The sequence below is a fragment of the Dendronephthya gigantea genome, unplaced genomic scaffold, assembly GCF_004324835.1.
Source record: "Dendronephthya gigantea isolate DGI-Jeju-01 unplaced genomic scaffold, DenGig_1.0 000034F, whole genome shotgun sequence".
NCBI classification, from domain to species: Eukaryota; Metazoa; Cnidaria; class Anthozoa; order Malacalcyonacea; family Nephtheidae; genus Dendronephthya; species Dendronephthya gigantea.
Genome location: NW_021163044.1, coordinates 493,636 through 511,154, shown reverse-complemented (window position 1 = coordinate 511,154; position 17,519 = coordinate 493,636). Strand labels below are relative to the sequence as shown.

Here is a 17,519-nt window from a genome sequence, read left to right as displayed (position 1 = left end):
CGTTGTGAGTCGGAATGCGCCGTCATTCTTTCGGATGGAGATGAACTCTCCCCAGATTTCGCTACATTTCGCTCGGAACGGGTATTAAATATCCCGAAATATTCCAGACATATCTTACGAGGGAGTGTTTCGTCTAAGATTTATACAAGAAATCCTTGAATATTTGGTCTTGTTTCCCTTATTTTGAGCACTTTGTGATACGCCGTTGAACGTCGAACACGAACAGGGGACATCGGATAAGTTGTAAGTGAAATTTTATCGACAGATTATCAATCAAACGCGAGTATAATGGAACATAATTTCGCTCGACTTTCGGGTTAAATGTGCATGAGAAAGTGTGTACAATTTGTATTCTGCTTTAATTCTGTTTCTCTGTTTGTCAGTATACGTTTAATGTACAATTTGACGACATTAGGAGCGTAGATTTGTTTTGAATATGAATTGAAATATGTATATTTTATACACAGTCACGTTTGTGGAATGAAAATTTTGTTGGAAAGTTGTACTACGCTTGTCAATTTTTATTGAAAATATATGTTTGAGACATAAGAGGTTCCCCGTGTGACCTGTGAATGTAAACTAGGTGTATATTCGTGCATATTTTCAACTGTAGAATTATGGTTTAGACGAGGTAATTTTAGTCTATTAACGATACAAACATGCAAAGCCACATTTACTAATTATATCAGACTATTCGGCTGTAAAATCCTATCGTTGTATGAGGTTTGAGGTCATCCTCTTCCTGACGGAAATACGCACACTTCAGAAAATAACGGCTTGTTTTCATTCGGATCTTTTTAGATACGTTTGAAAGGCCATATTAGTTCATATAATGCGAAGTATTTTGGCACAACGTTTTCCAGTATATTAGCGCTAGCTATTTAAAGAAGTCTGTTTATTAAAATATGTGTTAAAACAATTGCTAAAATTGGCCAGTAATTCAGAAGTTGTTGGAAAATGTTGATTAGGAATCTCCTTATTAACATATAAACATTGTTTGACTTGTGTATCAATTAATGATCAATGTAGCAATTAGTTGTGGATTATTTGCTTTTCCTCAAAGTTTTCATTTTCTGTTTTTAAAAATGATTTATAGAAATGTCGGACGTTTTGTTATTGATCCAAATGTGGTCATGTTTTGACCTGAATTAAACTTATCAGTTTAACACAGGATAATATTGAATTCTTACTAATTTGTTTTTATTTCAAAAATTTTGAGATGCCTGCATGCTTGTGAAGGAAGACAACTATTGTCTATTTCACAATGCTTTTGTATATTATGATTGTTTTCTTTCATTATACATGGTCTTATATTTGTATATGATAGTTATGAGCAGTTTCAACTTTTTAAAACATGTCAAAACTTTGTGAAACATGTCAATATCTGTAAAACATGTCAACATTGTGAAATTTGCAACAATTTATTGTTATGAAGTATGATTGAATGGCAAATCTGTTGTAACTGGTTTGTTTTTTTATAGTTAAACTTTGAACATGGCTACCCTTTCACTGAAGGTCAATTTAGTGAAACAAAAGACCATTAAAACATTACAGGTATGTGCAGAACAATTGAACTCTTCGACAATGCTTTGCATGGTAAAGTACTAATAGTGAGTATTTTTTTCTAGTTTGAACCAACCCTATTAGTCCAAGATGCGTTAAGGATTATTGATGAAAAAGTGCCCCAGGCTACTGAAGGAGAAAGTAAGTTTGTACCTGTAGATGTTTCAAAATTTATACAATTCAGGAGAAAGCTTTTACTTCTATTTATTTTTTTTATTATGTTAAGATTTGTCAATCCTTTTCAATGTTATTATAATTCAGGAACAAATTATGGCTTATTCTTGGAAGAGGAAAATGAGAGGGGTCGTTGGTTGGAGCCGTCAAGACAACTTAACTTCTATCCACTTGCAAGTGGGGTATGATATACCATTTACCTTTTTTTATATTCTTTCATTTACTAGCCCTGTATCGGCAAATTATCTCCCAATGCGAACCCTCTAGCTCCCTCTTTTTACACAAAATTCTTTCTTCAGGATATGGTACAATACAAAAGCAAGATTCGTCTCCTGAAGGTTTACACAATGGATGGTGCTGTCAAGACAGTGCAGGTGAGTGTGGTTCTGTTATTTTTCATCATTGAAGAGATTGACCCTAGTATATTCCCTCCTACTGGGAGTACTAAAAAAAAGAAATTGCTTTCAATAGATTGATGACAGTAAAACAGTTGGTGATATTCTACAGTCTGTGTGTACAAAGATGGGTAAGAATTAAATAAAACAAACATGACAGAATAACTTCAACTACCATTCAATTTATACATTTTTTGTTGTAAATATAAAGTTGTGTCTTTCCAAGATACCAACCCTAGATGTCTTATTCAGGTGTTGGAAATGCAGAAGAGTTTTCTTTGGTGCTGTATGAGGACACTCTGGAGGAGGAAGAGATGAAAACTGCCACTTTGAACAGAGGGACTTTGAAAAAAGTGAGGATTTATTGTTTAATAAGTAGATCTGGGTTTTATGAAATTTTCAAGCTTTACCTATGAATATGAGTTAGTTATGTAAGTTATTATTATTTAATTCCAGGACAAAGCAGGAACAGGAGGACATCATTCAGCCAAGGATGTGACTATGAAAAAAATTGAAGAAAGAGATCGAAGAAAGATGGATGAAATGAAGAAGAAGCTTCACACTGATGATGAAGGTAAAAATTATTGCTGAATACCACCTTAAGAGCAGGAGTAGTCTCCTGAGGTATCCCGAATCAATTGAAAACCTTTACAATGTATTATGTGAAAGCTTTCGTGTCTTCAACTTTGCTTTTTTTCAATAGTTGAGTGGCTTGATCTTGACAAAACATTGCGTGAACAAGGAATTGATGACAGTCATTCGCTGCTCTTAAAAAGAAAGTTCTTCTATTCTGATCAAAATGTTGATATCAAAGATCCTGTACAACTTAACCTTCTGTATATGCAGGTTGGTAGTAATTTCTACACTGAATGTGGCGGGAATCAGAATTATAAAATACATATGTGATTTTCAAAATTTGACTTTTCTTGTTTAGTGTCGTGACGGAATCATCAAAGGAAGCCATCCTTGCACCCAAGAGGAAGCAGCTCAGGTAAACGAAATTATTTAACCTGAAATTTATGAAATGAATTGAACCTGATCTGATCTTCATATATGACTCCTTCCTAGCTTGGAGCATTGCAAATTCAACTGCAATTTGGTGATTACTCCGAGCAATTCTATAAATCAGGAAAAATTGAGTAAGTTAACTAGCTCAGTTCGATAAAGTGTGATATTATTACATAGCAAGATTTGTGGATTCAAAGAAAATACTTCAAAACTTTTTAAGAATTAAAGAAATGCTGCCTAAGGAATATGGAAAGTCAAAGGGAATTGACAAGAAAATCAAAGAAGTATGTTTCAGGAATTTTCTATTAAACTTTCCCATGTTCGTTTATTATAATATCTGTGTTTTTTTGTTCAGGAACATAAGAAATGTCATGGACTTGATGAGCTCCAAGCCAAGTTTAGATATGTGCAATTATGTCGGAGTTTGAAGACTTATGGTGTCACATTCTTCTTAGTAAAGGTAGATGCTTTACAGGGATATAGGAAGAGTGTTATGCCCTTTCTGTTGTGTGACTTCATTGACATTTTTTTTTGTATTTGGAACATCAGGAAAAGATGAAAGGAAAGAACAAACTTGTTCCACGTTTGCTGGGAATAACTAAAGAAAGTGTCCTGAGACTTGATGAAAAAACAAAAGAGGTGAAGAAACATTAGCAAAATACAACAATATCTGGAACAAGATATAGCCAAGCTTTATAAGTACTGAATAAAGTCCTTACTGTATCTTGACTGTGAATTTTAGATCTTGAAAACGTGGCCTCTTACCACAGTGAGAAGATGGGCTGCTTCACCAAACAGCTTCACACTGGTTTGTTATTTCAACAAATGAAACAATAAAAATGCAAACATGACTTTGTAGCATAGATAAATTATCTTTTCTAACATTTTTCTTAACAACTAGTTTATTTTCTGTGATATTGCAAAGTATTTGCCCTTTGGGAAAGAAGATTTTTGGACCCTCGTTCATTACATTGCATTGTCTTCTTTCCTAGGATTTTGGTGATTACACTGAGTCTTATTATTCAGTCCAAACTGTTGAAGGAGAGAAAATATCCCAGCTCATTGCTGGTTATATTGATATTATTCTTAAGAAGGTTGGTCTTTTGTTTAACCAAGTTGTTTGTATATTTTCATATCCATTGCAAAACTATTGCTTTTACATAGAAACGTGGAACGGAGGGATTTGATATGGATGCTGATGAAGAATCAACTATGTTGGAAGACTCTGTAACTCCTTCCAAGTTAGTATAGAGAAAATTTAATATGGTATCGACAGGTGTATTTCTTTCAAGACACATACTGTATCTAAACTGGTAAACCTTCTCTTTAGGGGTACAATACTTGAGAGACAAAGTAACAAGATAGGACATGCTGAGCCAGGTTCAGTTGCCTTGCCTGGAATCATGCGAGCTGGTGGGCCTGGAGCAACCCAGTTTGATGTAGGTCAGATGCAGGCACCACAATATGGCACAAAGTCAGGTCAAGCTATGTCAGGTCATCAAGCACCTATGGTAAGCATCAGCTCCCATCTTCACCTCAATTCATTCTAGCAATGGCTACATTGCCTACGTTGTCTATGAAGGTGAACATCACTTTATTTTGAATGCGTTAATACATTTTAGACTGGTGGAACTCAACCAAAGATCCATAAACCTGGAAACGCCCAACAAGCGTTCTTTGGACACGTGAGTCAGGGATTGACCTCGGTCAGGTCTGCGCGTGACGAGATGGAGAAATCCGCTGACCTGCCTCCGCTAGGGGAGGATCCGGTGAGTGGAACCATGAGAAACTTGGAGAGATACTTATTGATTCTTCTCATTTTATGAGGCTGAAGCATACTTTAGTTACTCTCAGTCTAATGTCTGTTTATTCGTTATTGATGTGCAGCAATCACTCAAGTGGAAACAAAATCATCTGGATGCAAACAGACAAAATGTTTCCAACCGTCTCGCAGCTCTTTCTGCTTCGACAGCATCAATTGTCACCTTAACATCAGGTATATAGTCTAAAATAATTCTGAGATCTCTTTCACCGCATTTCAGGGAAAAATGCGATTGATTATTCATCATCTTGCACACTCTAAAACTTTGTCAAAATCTATCAACTGACGTTTCTTCTTTATCACAGGTGAACCAGATGAATCCAGTTACAACAAGGCGAGCGCAGCTGTTGATACAATGTAAGTTTCTTTGATCCCTAACTATTATTGATCACGAGTTGTTTTTTGAGTTTTGTATCTCGTTATTAGTTCATCCAATCTTGAGGAGTTAACGAAAGGTATTCAAATGATCGCTGCGTTAATGGATGATGAAGACGATGGAAACAAGCTTCAAGATGCCGCGAAGAATCTTGCTGATGCTTTTGCTAACCTACTCAAAGCCGCTCACGGAAGTCCAGGAGCACCTGACAATGTAAGCAAGTCATGTTTACTCCAATATTAGCCCTGCGCGGTAGCCTCTAGGCCATTCCTTATTAACACCACCCTAAGGGAATATATCGTGTTTTGTGAGCGTTCTTAGTGCATATGACTGAGGCGATGTTGATAATCTAATATCTACTGAGAGTCGTGAATCTTTCGTGAAATCTTCCCATTTCAATATCAATCTCCGCCCTTTTCCCCGTAATAAGTATTCTTCCTATTTAAATTTCCTGCGTTTATGAAAGTTTCTTTCAGTTTTCCCACAATCATATCCGTATAAATATCGTCGGCGCGGTTTGAAGACCAAACTTAATGAACTTTGTATAAATTAAGTTCTTTGCTTTGATCCTGAAGTTTATATTTTTCAAGCAAAACCGTCAGAAGCTGCTGGAGGCTGCTGGTGATGTTGGTACTGCTGGCGCGAATGTCCTGAACTCGATGGGTGGTGAGCAAGAAGTGGAGTCAGGAATTCAGGTAATTTATATTGAAATATTGGTGAATCCTGAACTGTGGAATTAACGTTGTGTCGTTTCCGACTAGGAAATGTTGTTAGCTCTTGCTCAGGCTGTTGCGAACGCCACGGCCGCCTTGGTTTTGAAAGCGAAAGCCATTGCCAGCAAGTGTGATGATGTGACACTTCAGAGCCAGGTGATTGGCTCAGCTAAAGATACTGCCATGACAACGTCGCAACTGGTGGCGTGTACGAAAGTCTTGGCGCCGTCCATCAACAGTCAGCTTTGCAAAGATCAGGTTGTTGAGGCAGCCAAGCTGGTGTCGAAAGCTGTCGAGGGAACTGAAGGTGCTTGCAAGGTTGGTGCTCTGTTGATGAATAAACAGTTTTCCTCTGAGAAGAACATTCGTTTTCAATATTTCATTTTTCTCTCTAGGACGCCTCGTCTGATCCGAACCTATTGAACGACTTAGCCAATGCCGCCAAAGGTGTCCGTGATGCATTGAACAACCTACTAAATAAAGTACAAGAGGGATCACCAAATGATCGTAACGTGGGCCCATATGATGACGCGTGTGATGATATTCTTAAAGCCACTGACCGCATGTTTAACAGTATGGGTAATGCTGGAGAGATGGTGAAGCAAGCTAAAGTATTAGCACAGGTAAGATAAAGTGATACTTAGTTGTTTATTATGCAGGAAGAAGTTGATTTCAAGTCCTCTCATTCTGCAAATGATGGTTAGTTAGAAGATAATAAACTCTATGGAGAATTGAGATATTGAAGCAGATATTCATTGTTCTCTTTCCTAGGCAATGTCCTTCCTTGTGAACGGTATCAAAGCTCAAGCAGAGGGCGAAGAAGACGCTGATTTACAGAAACGGCTTTTAGCTGCAGCCAAGAACCTCGCTGATGCCACAGCAAAGATGGTTGAGGCAGCCAAGGTCAGTTGAATGAACGAAGAAGTGCTTCCATGTTTTCCCTATGATTGACCAGGAAACATAAACATACATTTTTTTACTTCGTGGGGATATCTAGGGTGCTGCAAGGAATCCTAATGATGCTAAGGAACAACAGAAGTTACGTGAAGCAGCACATGATATTCGTCTGGCCACAGATGCCGCTGCGAATAATGCTTTGAAAAAGAAATTGATAAAACGATTAGAGGTCAGCAGTGATGTTTTAATACTTTATCTTCCTTTCATCATACCGTCTTATCCCTTATCCCCGTCTTCTTAACCCTAAATGAACCATAATCTCCTCCAGGACGCCGCAAAACAGGCCTCAGCCATGTCAACTCAACTCCTCACTGCCGCTGACCACACATCTCAAGCCAACCGTAATCCGACCTCACAACAAATGCTTCAAGATCAACTGAAGGTAAACATACGCTGTGTGTTGTAGTATAGTTTGTATCATGTTATATTTCACTGTGGCTGTCTTCTTGTTTTAGCCTGTGGAAGAACATGTGGAAAAACTCAACCAAACTATTCAAGACAGCATGAACAATCCTAATAATCCAACTACACAGTTGAACTTGATAAACACTTCAAAAGATTTTATTCCGGTATGTTCAGTGGTCTTTCATTCTGTAGTACTTAATGTTAGACCACACAGTATGAGATTCGATCAATGTCCTTTGTGTTCTAGCCTGGTACAAAACTCGTAGCTGCAGCCAAAGCAGCCTTACCAACCATAGGAGATCCTGTAGCAAGCACACAACTGGGTTCCTTCGCCAAAGGAACTGCAGCAGCATTAGCTGAGCTCAGAGACGCCGCGAACAAGGTATTATCATCTCTCGTGCATGTTCACATGTTCACAAATCGTGCCTTGCTTGTTTTTAAAATATATCGTAATGAAACTTCATCCAGGCATCTGAGGCTTGCGGGTCAATTGAGATTGATAGCGCACTGGAAGGTGTGAGATCGTTGGCTAATGATTTGGAGGCTCTGGAAAAATCTGCTGATGAAGGAAAGCTTCTGCCATTACCTGGCGAATCAGTACGTTTGTGTTTTACATTTCATCAACTTCCAGCAGAGTTGTTTAGAACTTTAATTCTCTTTTTTCAAGTTGGAAAGCAGTTCATTAGATCTTGGTGCAACATCAAAAACAGTTGGATCTTCCATGGCTCAGTTGCTCACAGCTGCCGCTCAGGTATTAAGAATTATATTTTGTTTGAAAGTTGTAGCATAACGCAGTTTAAGTGCGTGGAAATCGCATTGACGATATTTCAACAATCTAGTTGAAGTAAACAAAACATTTTAAAGGATTGCTGCTTTATTTCCTCGTTCTTTAAATTGAGACCTTAAGAGTGCAAGTTATTTCATTTTATTCACCAGGCAAACGAGAATTACACAGGCATCGCAGCCCGAGACACCGCGAATGCCCTCCGAGTGCTTACCGATGCAGTACGAGGAGTCGCCGCCGCACTGGAAGACCGTGATGATCAAAAGAATATTATCAAGGCCGCACAAGAAGTGATGAGAGCTTCTGCAAAGTTGCTGGAGGAAGCGAAGAAAGCAACCAATAACCCTAATGATCCTGACAATCCCCAGAGACTAGGACAGGTGAGGGTATAATGGATTGTGTATGGATTGAGCTAGGATATGAAGGGATATTTGGGGATAATGTTGGATGTAGAAGTGGTTCTCTGTGATGGATTAGAAGGAACAGATAAGGGTAAACTAGAATTATGTGGGTCTTGTGTGGATAGATTTACACAGTTCCTTGTTACGTGTAGGTGGCGAAAGATGTTTCTCAGTCGTTGAAGAACTGTATCAACTGTCTTCCTGGCCAGAAAGATGTTGACGAAGCAATCCAACGTGTCTCTAAAGCCAGTGAACTTCTTGCTGCTGAAGATGTAAGAACTTTGAAAGCCTTTTTCATCGCTGCGAGTTCGTGACGCGTGATATTCTACCAATCTCTCTTTAGTTCCCGCCAAGTGATGAAAGTTACCAGAAACTCCAAGATAAAGTGAATGAATCTGGAGCTCTATTAAACCTCGCCGCAAGTGATCTTGTGCAAGCTTCACGTGGTACACCAAACGAGCTTGCCGTCTCCTCTCAGAAATACTCCAAGTCGTTTGAGAATCTCATGAATCCCGGCATGCAACTGGCTGGACAGACTACGGTTCGTTGAGCGAAGGAAAATAGATGGATATATTTAGATCATAGTCTGACAATGTCTTTGTTTTTTCGTTTAGGACGAGGACACGAAGTCAGCTTTAGTTCGAAGCTTGAAGAACACGTCAACGGCATCGAGCAAACTTCTTCTTGCCGCCAAATCTCTCGCCGCTGATCCAAACGCTCCTAATTCTAAGAATCTTCTAGCTGGAGCTGCAAGGTTCGTGTTTTACATTAAGTTGTTCGTGTCTTTCTTTATTTATTCACTTCAATAATGTGTTGTTATATTTCAGGGCTGTTACAGACAGTATTAACAACTTATTAAACACAGCAATGACGGCCGCTCCTGGCCAGAAAGAATGTGAAAGTGCACTTAGAAATATCCAGGTTTGTTGGCATTGGTTAAATGATAGTTTCTCCTGAAAATCCAGGAACAGTTAGTATTTCATCATTTACAGAATGCTTTCTTATTTACCTTTATAAAATGCTCTGTAAATGTTCCTTTTCCATCCAGGCCGTGTCGAATCTCCTGGAGAATCCTGTTGAACCAGTTAATGATTATTCATTCTTTGACTGCCTCGATTCTGTGAGTGAGAATTCAAAAGCATTGCGGGATGGTATGACGGATGTTTCTGGTAACGCCAAGAAAGGCGATATGCCTGCTTTTGATGACGCCATCAAGAAAGTTGCTGATGCTGTTATTAAACTTACTGAGGCCGCTTCTCAGGTACCGTACAACCGAACTTCAACTGAACCAACTTTGTTTATGCTGGATTTCCAACAAGAGACTTTCTTAATAGTTAAATAATCTTATTGTATTTTCTTGCACAGGCTGCGTACCTCGTCGCTATTTCGGATCCTTCAAGTGTCGCTGGTAAACCAGGATTGGTTGATCCCAATCAATTCCTTCGAGCACGACATGACATTCAGCAAGCTTGCGATGATTTGCTCAATCCAGCCAGCACTCAACAACAGGTCAGTTTAATCCTTAATCTAATCCTTTGGGGTTAGTAATCGAGGTAAGGATTAGGGTCATATTTAGGATTAAACTTAGGATTATATTCGTGGATACTGAACATGGACTTACTACTTGATTAACTGCACGTATGTTTGCCATTTTCCCGCATGATTATGAATTAAATTTAGGATTAACGCCTGGATTAACTATAAGCATGTAAACTAAGCTGTGATTTGCTAATCTAGATATTACAGTCGGCCACAGCGGTTGCCAAACATACTTCAAATCTTTGCAACGTATGTAAAGCAGCTTCTGCAAAAACTAACAATCCTGTGGCAAAGAAACATTTCGTCCAAGCAGCCAAAGATATCGCGAACAACACAGCGAACCTGGTCAAATCCATCAAGGTAAGACTTGGTTGGTTTCTTTCTCATATCATAATCCTGGAGATTATTCACGCTTGCTTACCAATCATTCCTTGTGCTGTAGGTTTTAGCAAAGGAACCAAACAGCGACAACCGCAAGGATTGTGCCCAACACATTGTTCCGTTGATAGACAGCGTCGATGATCTCAATACATACGCATCATCACCTGAATTCGCCGCTGTTCCCGCCAAAATCAGCGAGGAAGTAAGTGTTGGCATTGTGCCTTTTAACTAGTGTTTACCACAGTAGGAAATAGATAACGTCTATTTCAAGCTGTTCTTCAACAGTTCCAATGAGGATCATCCCTTATTTGTTCTGTGTTACCCCAGGAGGAAGCTTGCAGTTATAAGTGTAGTTATAGAATGGGTTGAAGCTACTAGAGATTCAGTGGGTGGCCAAGGAGCTAATTCGAAGATTAATTTCTCATTTTTTAGGCTCGTTCAACCCAAGTTCCAATCATAATGTCTGGACGATCGTTGGTAACCTCAAGCAGTAATTATCTCAACTCAGCAAATGCTTTAGGAATGGATCGTAACGATGCTTCACGATGGCCGCTCTTTAACCAACATGGCAAAGCCTTGGCTGATGCTATGAAACGTTTACTACAAACTATCAAGTAAGTATTGTGTTTCTTGGCTTCTTGGGCTAACAGGATGCAGTGTATTCACCTCGAGACTTGTCTTCCCTCTAGGGACAGTGCTCCAGGTCAGAGGGAGTGTGAAGAAGCTATTGAGAACATCAATCGTACCATAAACAAACTTGACCAGGCTTCGTTGGCTGCCATTGGACAGAACCTTGAACCAGTCCCTGAAGGAACTCTAAAGGTCCGAATATTACACCTTTGACCCCTCCTCAATAGAAATCATAAAACAGTCTATTTTTAAAAGTGTTGATGATACCGAATTAAAATAGTATTTAATATAATTAATATATAGGAAAATATCTTCATTTAAACGTGGGAACTATAATTATAAATCGGTCATTAGGTTTTTAAATTTGTGGCTAAACAAAACAAGAATAAACAATTCTAGTCAAATTTAATTCAAAGATCCGATCTTACCTCCAAATGCGTGTTTAGAAATTCAAAATATTTAAACCGTTATGTTTAAAACATCTGACGCTTAACCTCGTTCGCTTGATCTTTTGATCTCGTAACTTAAATCTCTATCTTTAACACCCAGGAATTAAGCTCTTTCCCAAGAAATTAACTCTCAGCTATTATTTCACCCTAATAAAATCGTGATGCTTAGATCAGTTGAAGAGTTTGAATAAAGTGAAATATCATTGATCATCTCTCGTGTCTAATCCACAGGAATTCCAGGATCGTATGTTACAAAGTGTCGCTCAAATCCGGGATGCCATTGATCCTCTCGCCAGCGCTGCTAAAGATACGCCCGAGAGTATTGGCCATAGGGTAGGTGTGAACGTTCATCTTTGAACAGGGCAGTCGTATTCAGCCATATTTATAGACTGTGTTGTAGTCTTCGTGAATGATAGTTCTCGTAGAAGAACTATTTACATTTTCCTCTCTAAAAACATTCAATATTTCCTTTAAGGTTGCTAAACTCGCCAATTTCATCGAACCAGTGGCGGAGGCTGCCATCAGCGCTGCCTCAAAGATGCCCCATTCGAAGAAACAGACAGATCTACTCGATCAGACGAAAACTGTGGCAGAGTCCGCAACCGAACTGCTTTATGCCGTTAAAGATGCAGGTGGCAATCCCAAGGTAATATAGTCTGTTTTATAAACGCCGCCAGTTTGGCACTAAATGCCACCTGTTCCAGTTCCAACTGAACTGTTAGAGTTCTGTAGTAATAATAATGCTTGTCCTCTCGTCAAAACAGCCTGAAACTCGTTCTAGTTTCACTTTTCTTTCACTAATGATGAATACTTTGACGAAAATTTTATCCAGAGTGCAAACACTCACCCTGTCGTGGACGACACTGCTAATGATATGAAAGATGCTGTAAAAGATCTCACTGATACTTTGGAGGAAGCCGCAAGCGAAACTGGAGCTGTCACTGGTCTTGTTGAGTCCATTAGCAAGGCAATGAACGAGGTATGTGTCATTATGCTTGGCAGCATTGCAATAGCGTCTTAGAAGTCCAGGAAAACCTACAATTTAAAATAAATATTGATGATTACAATGATTGATTATCTATTGATTATCTATAATATCACTAATAACTAATCAATGATTATTTAATCGATCAAATCAATGATAAAATATTTGTAGTTTGAGCAGAATACAGCCAATGTATGGATGCAGCCTAATGCTCGCGGAAAAACGGTAAGATTTACACCAGGAAGATATAATAAGATTTACACCAGGAAGATATAATTTCTCATTGGCCACGTTGACCTGGATATAACGAATACAAACCTCATCATACTAACACTAACTTAATCTAAACTATTCTAATCCTTTTTGCCCTTACGTAACCTCCGAAGTCCTTTAATTTGTCCATTATAACCATAGTCATCCAACAGCTTCTCGCGCTATTTGTTGTTCTTAATGCTGGACAAACTTTTGTAATGTTTGATTCAATATTTGACTTGCGATCATGAAAACACAGGCGTTACAAGGTGCTCCACCTGATGTTGAGGAAACCAAACCATTTGTTCACTACCAAGAGAAAATGACCAAAACAATGAAAGATCTATCTCGCAAAGGACAGGAGATGGTAGGTGATGGAGTACCGTAGCTTCCCTTGCATATGAAGTGTACTCCAGTTTACAAAAAGCTCGTTTAGTTTGCTTTCCTCTTGTGGTAACACTGGTAAATTTCTTTCTCAAAGGTTGGTCGCGCAGGAACAGATCCTAACCAACTCGGTCCCTTGGGTAAAGATGTCACTCGTCTCTACAACGCGCTCACTAAAGACGCTCAGGGAGCCATCCAGACTGCGTCAAGTCCTGAGGTGGCTGAGAGAGTGAGGACTGGTGTTCAAGCCCTTGGAGCTTCGTGCATGAAACTCGTCCAAAATGGCGGCGATGTCCAAGCTAACCCTCGGGATCCGATCTCAATGCGAGACCTTGCCGACGCTGCCCGAAAGGTCGCAGAAAAGGTATATGATTAAGAATAAGTGTAAATGTATCTGTTACGAGCCTCCAGTTGTAATGCCAGAGAACGTCGGAAAACAACAAAACATTTTGTCTTTCTGTTTAGATATCTCACATTCTAGCCGCACTCCAGTCTGGCTCACGTGGTACCCAGGCTTGTATCAACGCCGCAACGACCATCAAAGGAATCGTGAGTGACCTGGACACGACAGTGATGTTTGCCACTGCCGGAACTTTGAACCCGGAGACGGATGGCGAGAAATTCACTGACCATAGGTACGTTGTGTAAAAAATATATTGTTAATCTGTTGTTTCACTGCTAAATGTTTCACCATCTCTTGTCTCTAAATTTGTCCTGCGTCTGTTTTCAGGGAGGAAATTCTTACGAATGCTAAAGCTTTGGTGGAAGATACGAAAGCTCTGGTTCCTGCGGCACAGGCATCCCAAGATGTGTTGGCAAATGCAGCGCAGTCTGCCGTCACGAGCATCAATAAGTTATCAGACGTTGTGAAACTAGGCGCTGCTGCACTTGGGTCTGATGATACGAACGCACAAGTCATGTTGTTAAACGCTGTCAAAGATGTTGCCTCTAGTTTGTTCAATCTTCTTGATAGCGCTAAGAACTCGTCGGGTAAACACGGTGAAGGTCCTGCGACCGGGGAAGACTTAAAGAACGCGACCAAGGTAATAATATCTTATAATCTTTACTCCAGAGTTTAGTTCTGACTTACCACATCATTGTGACTTAACTCAATGTTATTACAGGACATGATTTCGAAGGTTTCATCATTATTAATGACAGTCAAGAGTGTCGAGGATAAAACATCACGTGGTGCAAGAGCTTTAGACTCCTCTATGGACGCCATTAAACAGGCTGTTGTTGTGAGTAATTATGTCTCTATTAGAGTATAATTAGTAATACTTATTAAGTTTAATTGGAGCCAAATGTTGCTATTTAATTTCAATTAGTGGTTTAATTAGAATCGATTAGAGTAAGATGAGGAAACTTAATTTGTTATAGTTTTATTAATTAAAATCTTGTGTTGTGTATTGCGATGAATATCGTCTTAGTTCAAACATCCTCTAATATGCAATCCTCTTCCCAGGTCCTCAACTCACCAACGATGCCAGTGAAGGAAGCCTCGCCTGAAGATCTTATACGAAGTACCAAACCAGTCACCTTGGCAACAGCTAAGGTCGTGGCTGCCGGTAACTCTGGTAACCAGGAAGATATCGCAGCCGCAGCAAACATGGGGCGCAATGCCGTGACAGACTTGTTAACAACTTGTAAGGTATGAAATGATAAGTTCTTACTATTTTCTAGCTATTTCCAGGTTTTTTACTCAAGCTCAGATCAGAAAGATCTAAATATTCTTCTTGGAATCCCCCCAGGCTGCCGCAGCCAAAGCAGAAACCGACGATGTACGAAATGCTGTGATAGTCGCTGGTCGAGAAAGTGGAACTGCTTTTAATTCCATGCTCGCTCAAGTTCACATCGTAAGTGTTTTCCAGCGTTTACCATTGCCGTGTTAACAATGCTAGTATTCTGTTTTCAGTTGTATCAGTTGCTTGAATCGCTATTTTTTATCCCCCAGGTTTTACAAAAACCAACGAATGACAAGAAGCAAGGTCTGGTAGCAGCATCGAGGAAGGTCGCTGATTGTCTCGGAGCATTAGTTAAATCTGCTGAAACATTGAAAGGTAAAATTAAAACATTCAAGAAATGTGCTCTTTCTGTTGTAGTTTGGGGGATGAAGGGTGATTAAACTGTTGTCGTTCATTAGGTTCTGATTGGGTCAATCCTGAAGACCCGAATGTGATCGCTGAAAATGAACTGCTGGGTGCAGCCTCTGCCATCGAAGCTGCCGCGAGGAAACTGGCTGAACTCAAACCTCGTGAGAGACCAAGAGTAAGTTTGTTTGCTGGAGGACAGCGCTTGTATGTTTCTTGTTGTTGCCATTAGTTTCCTCGCTCAGTGAGATACTCAGATGGCTTTGTTTTATATTTCCTGTCTTTGATGAAAATTATTTTCACTTTTCATTTGTTTACTCGTGTTTACTTGTCTTGTTCAGCAAGCAGATGAATCGTTGGCGTTCGAGGAACAAATTTTAGAAGCTGCGAAAGCAATTGCCGCAGCGACAAGTGCGTTGGTGAAGTCTGCTGCTACAGCTCAGAGAGAATTAGTCGCCTCTGGTGTGGTAGGTGACACGTAATTGTTTAAACATATTGCATTCTGATATTGTTTATTTATTGTTAGCTATATCCAGTTGTGAGAGATAGTCTATCTATTTAATGTCGACAAACGTTTTGGCGAAGTACTATAACAAGTTTTAAAATATTTTAAAGGTTTGCTCAGCTAGTAGTGATCGAAACGAGGATGGACAGTGGTCACAAGGATTGGTGTCAGCAGTAAGTTTTTGTACTTCATGTTAAGCTCTATCATATATGACGAGCAGTTCCTAAGATTGTTTTTCCCGCACTTTTTCCCAGGCTCGTTTGGTAGCCACAGCAGTGAACTCACTTTGCGAGTCCGCCAACGCTACAGTTCAAGGAAACGCTACACAAGAGACGTTGATCGCTTCAGCTCAACAAGTGTCGAATTCAACCGCGCAACTTTTGCTTGCCTGTCGAGTGAAGGCTGATCCAAACAGCGCAGGGCAAAGAAGATTACAGGTAAATATTGATTATCTGTCTCAGTGAAGGTCATTCATTAACACAATCATTTTATTCAGGTCGCAGGAAAGGCTGTAAGGAAAGCCTCGGATGATCTCGTGAAGGCCGCACAGAATGCACGAGTCTTCGAGGAACAAAGCGTGACCGTAATCATCAACCAAAAATGGGTCGGCGGTATTGCCCAAGAAATCCAGGCGCAAGAAGCAATCATTCGCAAAGAACGAGAACTGGAGGTCGCTCGTAAGAAACTCATGCAGATACGACAGGCGAGATATAAAGACGATGAAGATTCATCATGATCCCAATGTATCCAATCCTGTTATACCCAAATATCCCCATTTATCCCTCTTTTTGCAAGATTTGTTGGGAAATTTTTTATAAGAAACAAAATACTGCTCTCACCCCGTTACCTCTCCGGAAATAATTGATGTGTGCTGCTTTGAAGTGGAAGGGGTTGTTTTGCAAACGCGATCTCTGGACTGTGTATTTAAAATGAGAAATATTTCAAATTAGTCCAAGCCATAAACTTTATAAGATAAACAATCTCAATATGTGTGAACTGTCTAGTCTATCAGTAGCTGTTATACCCCAAATAGAATAAGCATGCTCCCGTATTAGTAAATTACAGATTAGGATAGAAATTTCCAGATGAAATGTTTTTCATAAAGGTTTCCCGACAAGACCGAATGAAAGATAGCACATTTGAATTATAGATTAGTTGAATATTGGCGTGTGAAAATTTGGATTTAGTTTTGTTCTTGTTACTAAAATATTATGCAAATAGATTGTCATATGAGCTAGTAATTTAGGTAAAACTGTAAGAATATTGGAAATAAAAAATAGTTCATGTTTAGTGATAATGAGTTTTATCAGAGGGTATTACCAGACATTGAGTTTCTAATCATGTTTCATATATAAATGCATGGATTAAACCTCGGTTGTAAGTGCATGGCACTTACAATGGAGGGATACAACGTGTATTTGTCTTTTCTCTCATAGAAATCTAATTACAAATTGATGGCATGTTTATATGAGTATGTCGACGTGTGTGAAGTCAACTTGTTGCCTTGGTACAAACTCTTTTATAAATAGACCCTCAGGGTTATTCTAGCTCGTCAGAGATCTGACCTCATGCGCGGTTTTAATCTTGTTTATAGCATCAGAATGCATTCCGCAGTAAAAAAGATCATTTGTGACTGAATTTGTTTTTCCGCAGTTTTGAATAGGGCATTGTGATTGGTTTATATAGAAATGGTTGTTAATAATTAA

At 39.3% G+C, this 17,519-nt stretch overlaps 1 protein-coding gene across 2 annotated transcripts; it reads left to right on the top strand.

Annotated features, from left to right (window-relative positions):
- Positions 1 to 73: 73 nt before the first annotated feature.
- LOC114525275 (talin-1-like) lies at positions 74 to 17,272 on the top strand. 2 transcript variants are annotated; one of them, XM_028546513.1, is made up of 60 exons: positions 74 to 243; positions 1,482 to 1,554; positions 1,629 to 1,704; positions 1,825 to 1,919; positions 2,037 to 2,111; positions 2,209 to 2,263; positions 2,385 to 2,485; positions 2,589 to 2,706; positions 2,836 to 2,978; positions 3,067 to 3,123; positions 3,201 to 3,271; positions 3,361 to 3,424; positions 3,496 to 3,600; positions 3,690 to 3,779; positions 3,883 to 3,948; positions 4,133 to 4,234; positions 4,305 to 4,381; positions 4,471 to 4,651; positions 4,763 to 4,909; positions 5,028 to 5,136; positions 5,268 to 5,319; positions 5,389 to 5,551; positions 5,929 to 6,033; positions 6,100 to 6,369; positions 6,447 to 6,674; positions 6,823 to 6,954; positions 7,049 to 7,177; positions 7,277 to 7,390; positions 7,464 to 7,577; positions 7,661 to 7,795; positions 7,882 to 8,010; positions 8,081 to 8,164; positions 8,350 to 8,577; positions 8,751 to 8,870; positions 8,942 to 9,139; positions 9,213 to 9,352; positions 9,426 to 9,519; positions 9,647 to 9,859; positions 9,964 to 10,107; positions 10,336 to 10,497; positions 10,580 to 10,720; positions 10,951 to 11,132; positions 11,208 to 11,340; positions 11,829 to 11,930; positions 12,073 to 12,243; positions 12,430 to 12,576; positions 12,754 to 12,807; positions 13,094 to 13,201; positions 13,316 to 13,582; positions 13,684 to 13,853; positions 13,949 to 14,261; positions 14,343 to 14,459; positions 14,684 to 14,869; positions 14,970 to 15,074; positions 15,173 to 15,278; positions 15,362 to 15,486; positions 15,650 to 15,775; positions 15,924 to 15,986; positions 16,068 to 16,250; positions 16,310 to 17,272. In XM_028546513.1, exons 2-60 carry the CDS (start codon positions 1,495 to 1,497, stop codon positions 16,547 to 16,549), a joined length of 7,785 nt encoding a protein of 2,594 aa, XP_028402314.1. In that variant the 5' UTR covers positions 74 to 243; positions 1,482 to 1,494; the 3' UTR covers positions 16,550 to 17,272. The 2 variants fall into 2 exon arrangements, with proteins under 2 accessions (XP_028402314.1, XP_028402315.1); XM_028546514.1 differs by lacking the exon at positions 12,754 to 12,807.
- The last annotated feature ends 247 nt before the right edge of the window (positions 17,273 to 17,519 follow it).

Excerpts from the sequence above, each read along its gene's own strand:
- LOC114525275 (XM_028546513.1), top strand. The coding sequence starts at position 1,495 with ATGGCTACCCTTTCACTGAAGGTCAATTTAGTGAAACAAAAGACCATT. Across the intron at positions 3,780-3,882 it reads TTGATGAAAAAACAAAAGAG|ATCTTGAAAACGTGGCCTCT; the intron begins GTGAAGAAACAT and ends TGTGAATTTTAG. Across the intron at positions 6,675-6,822 it reads AAGCTAAAGTATTAGCACAG|GCAATGTCCTTCCTTGTGAA; the intron begins GTAAGATAAAGT and ends TCTCTTTCCTAG.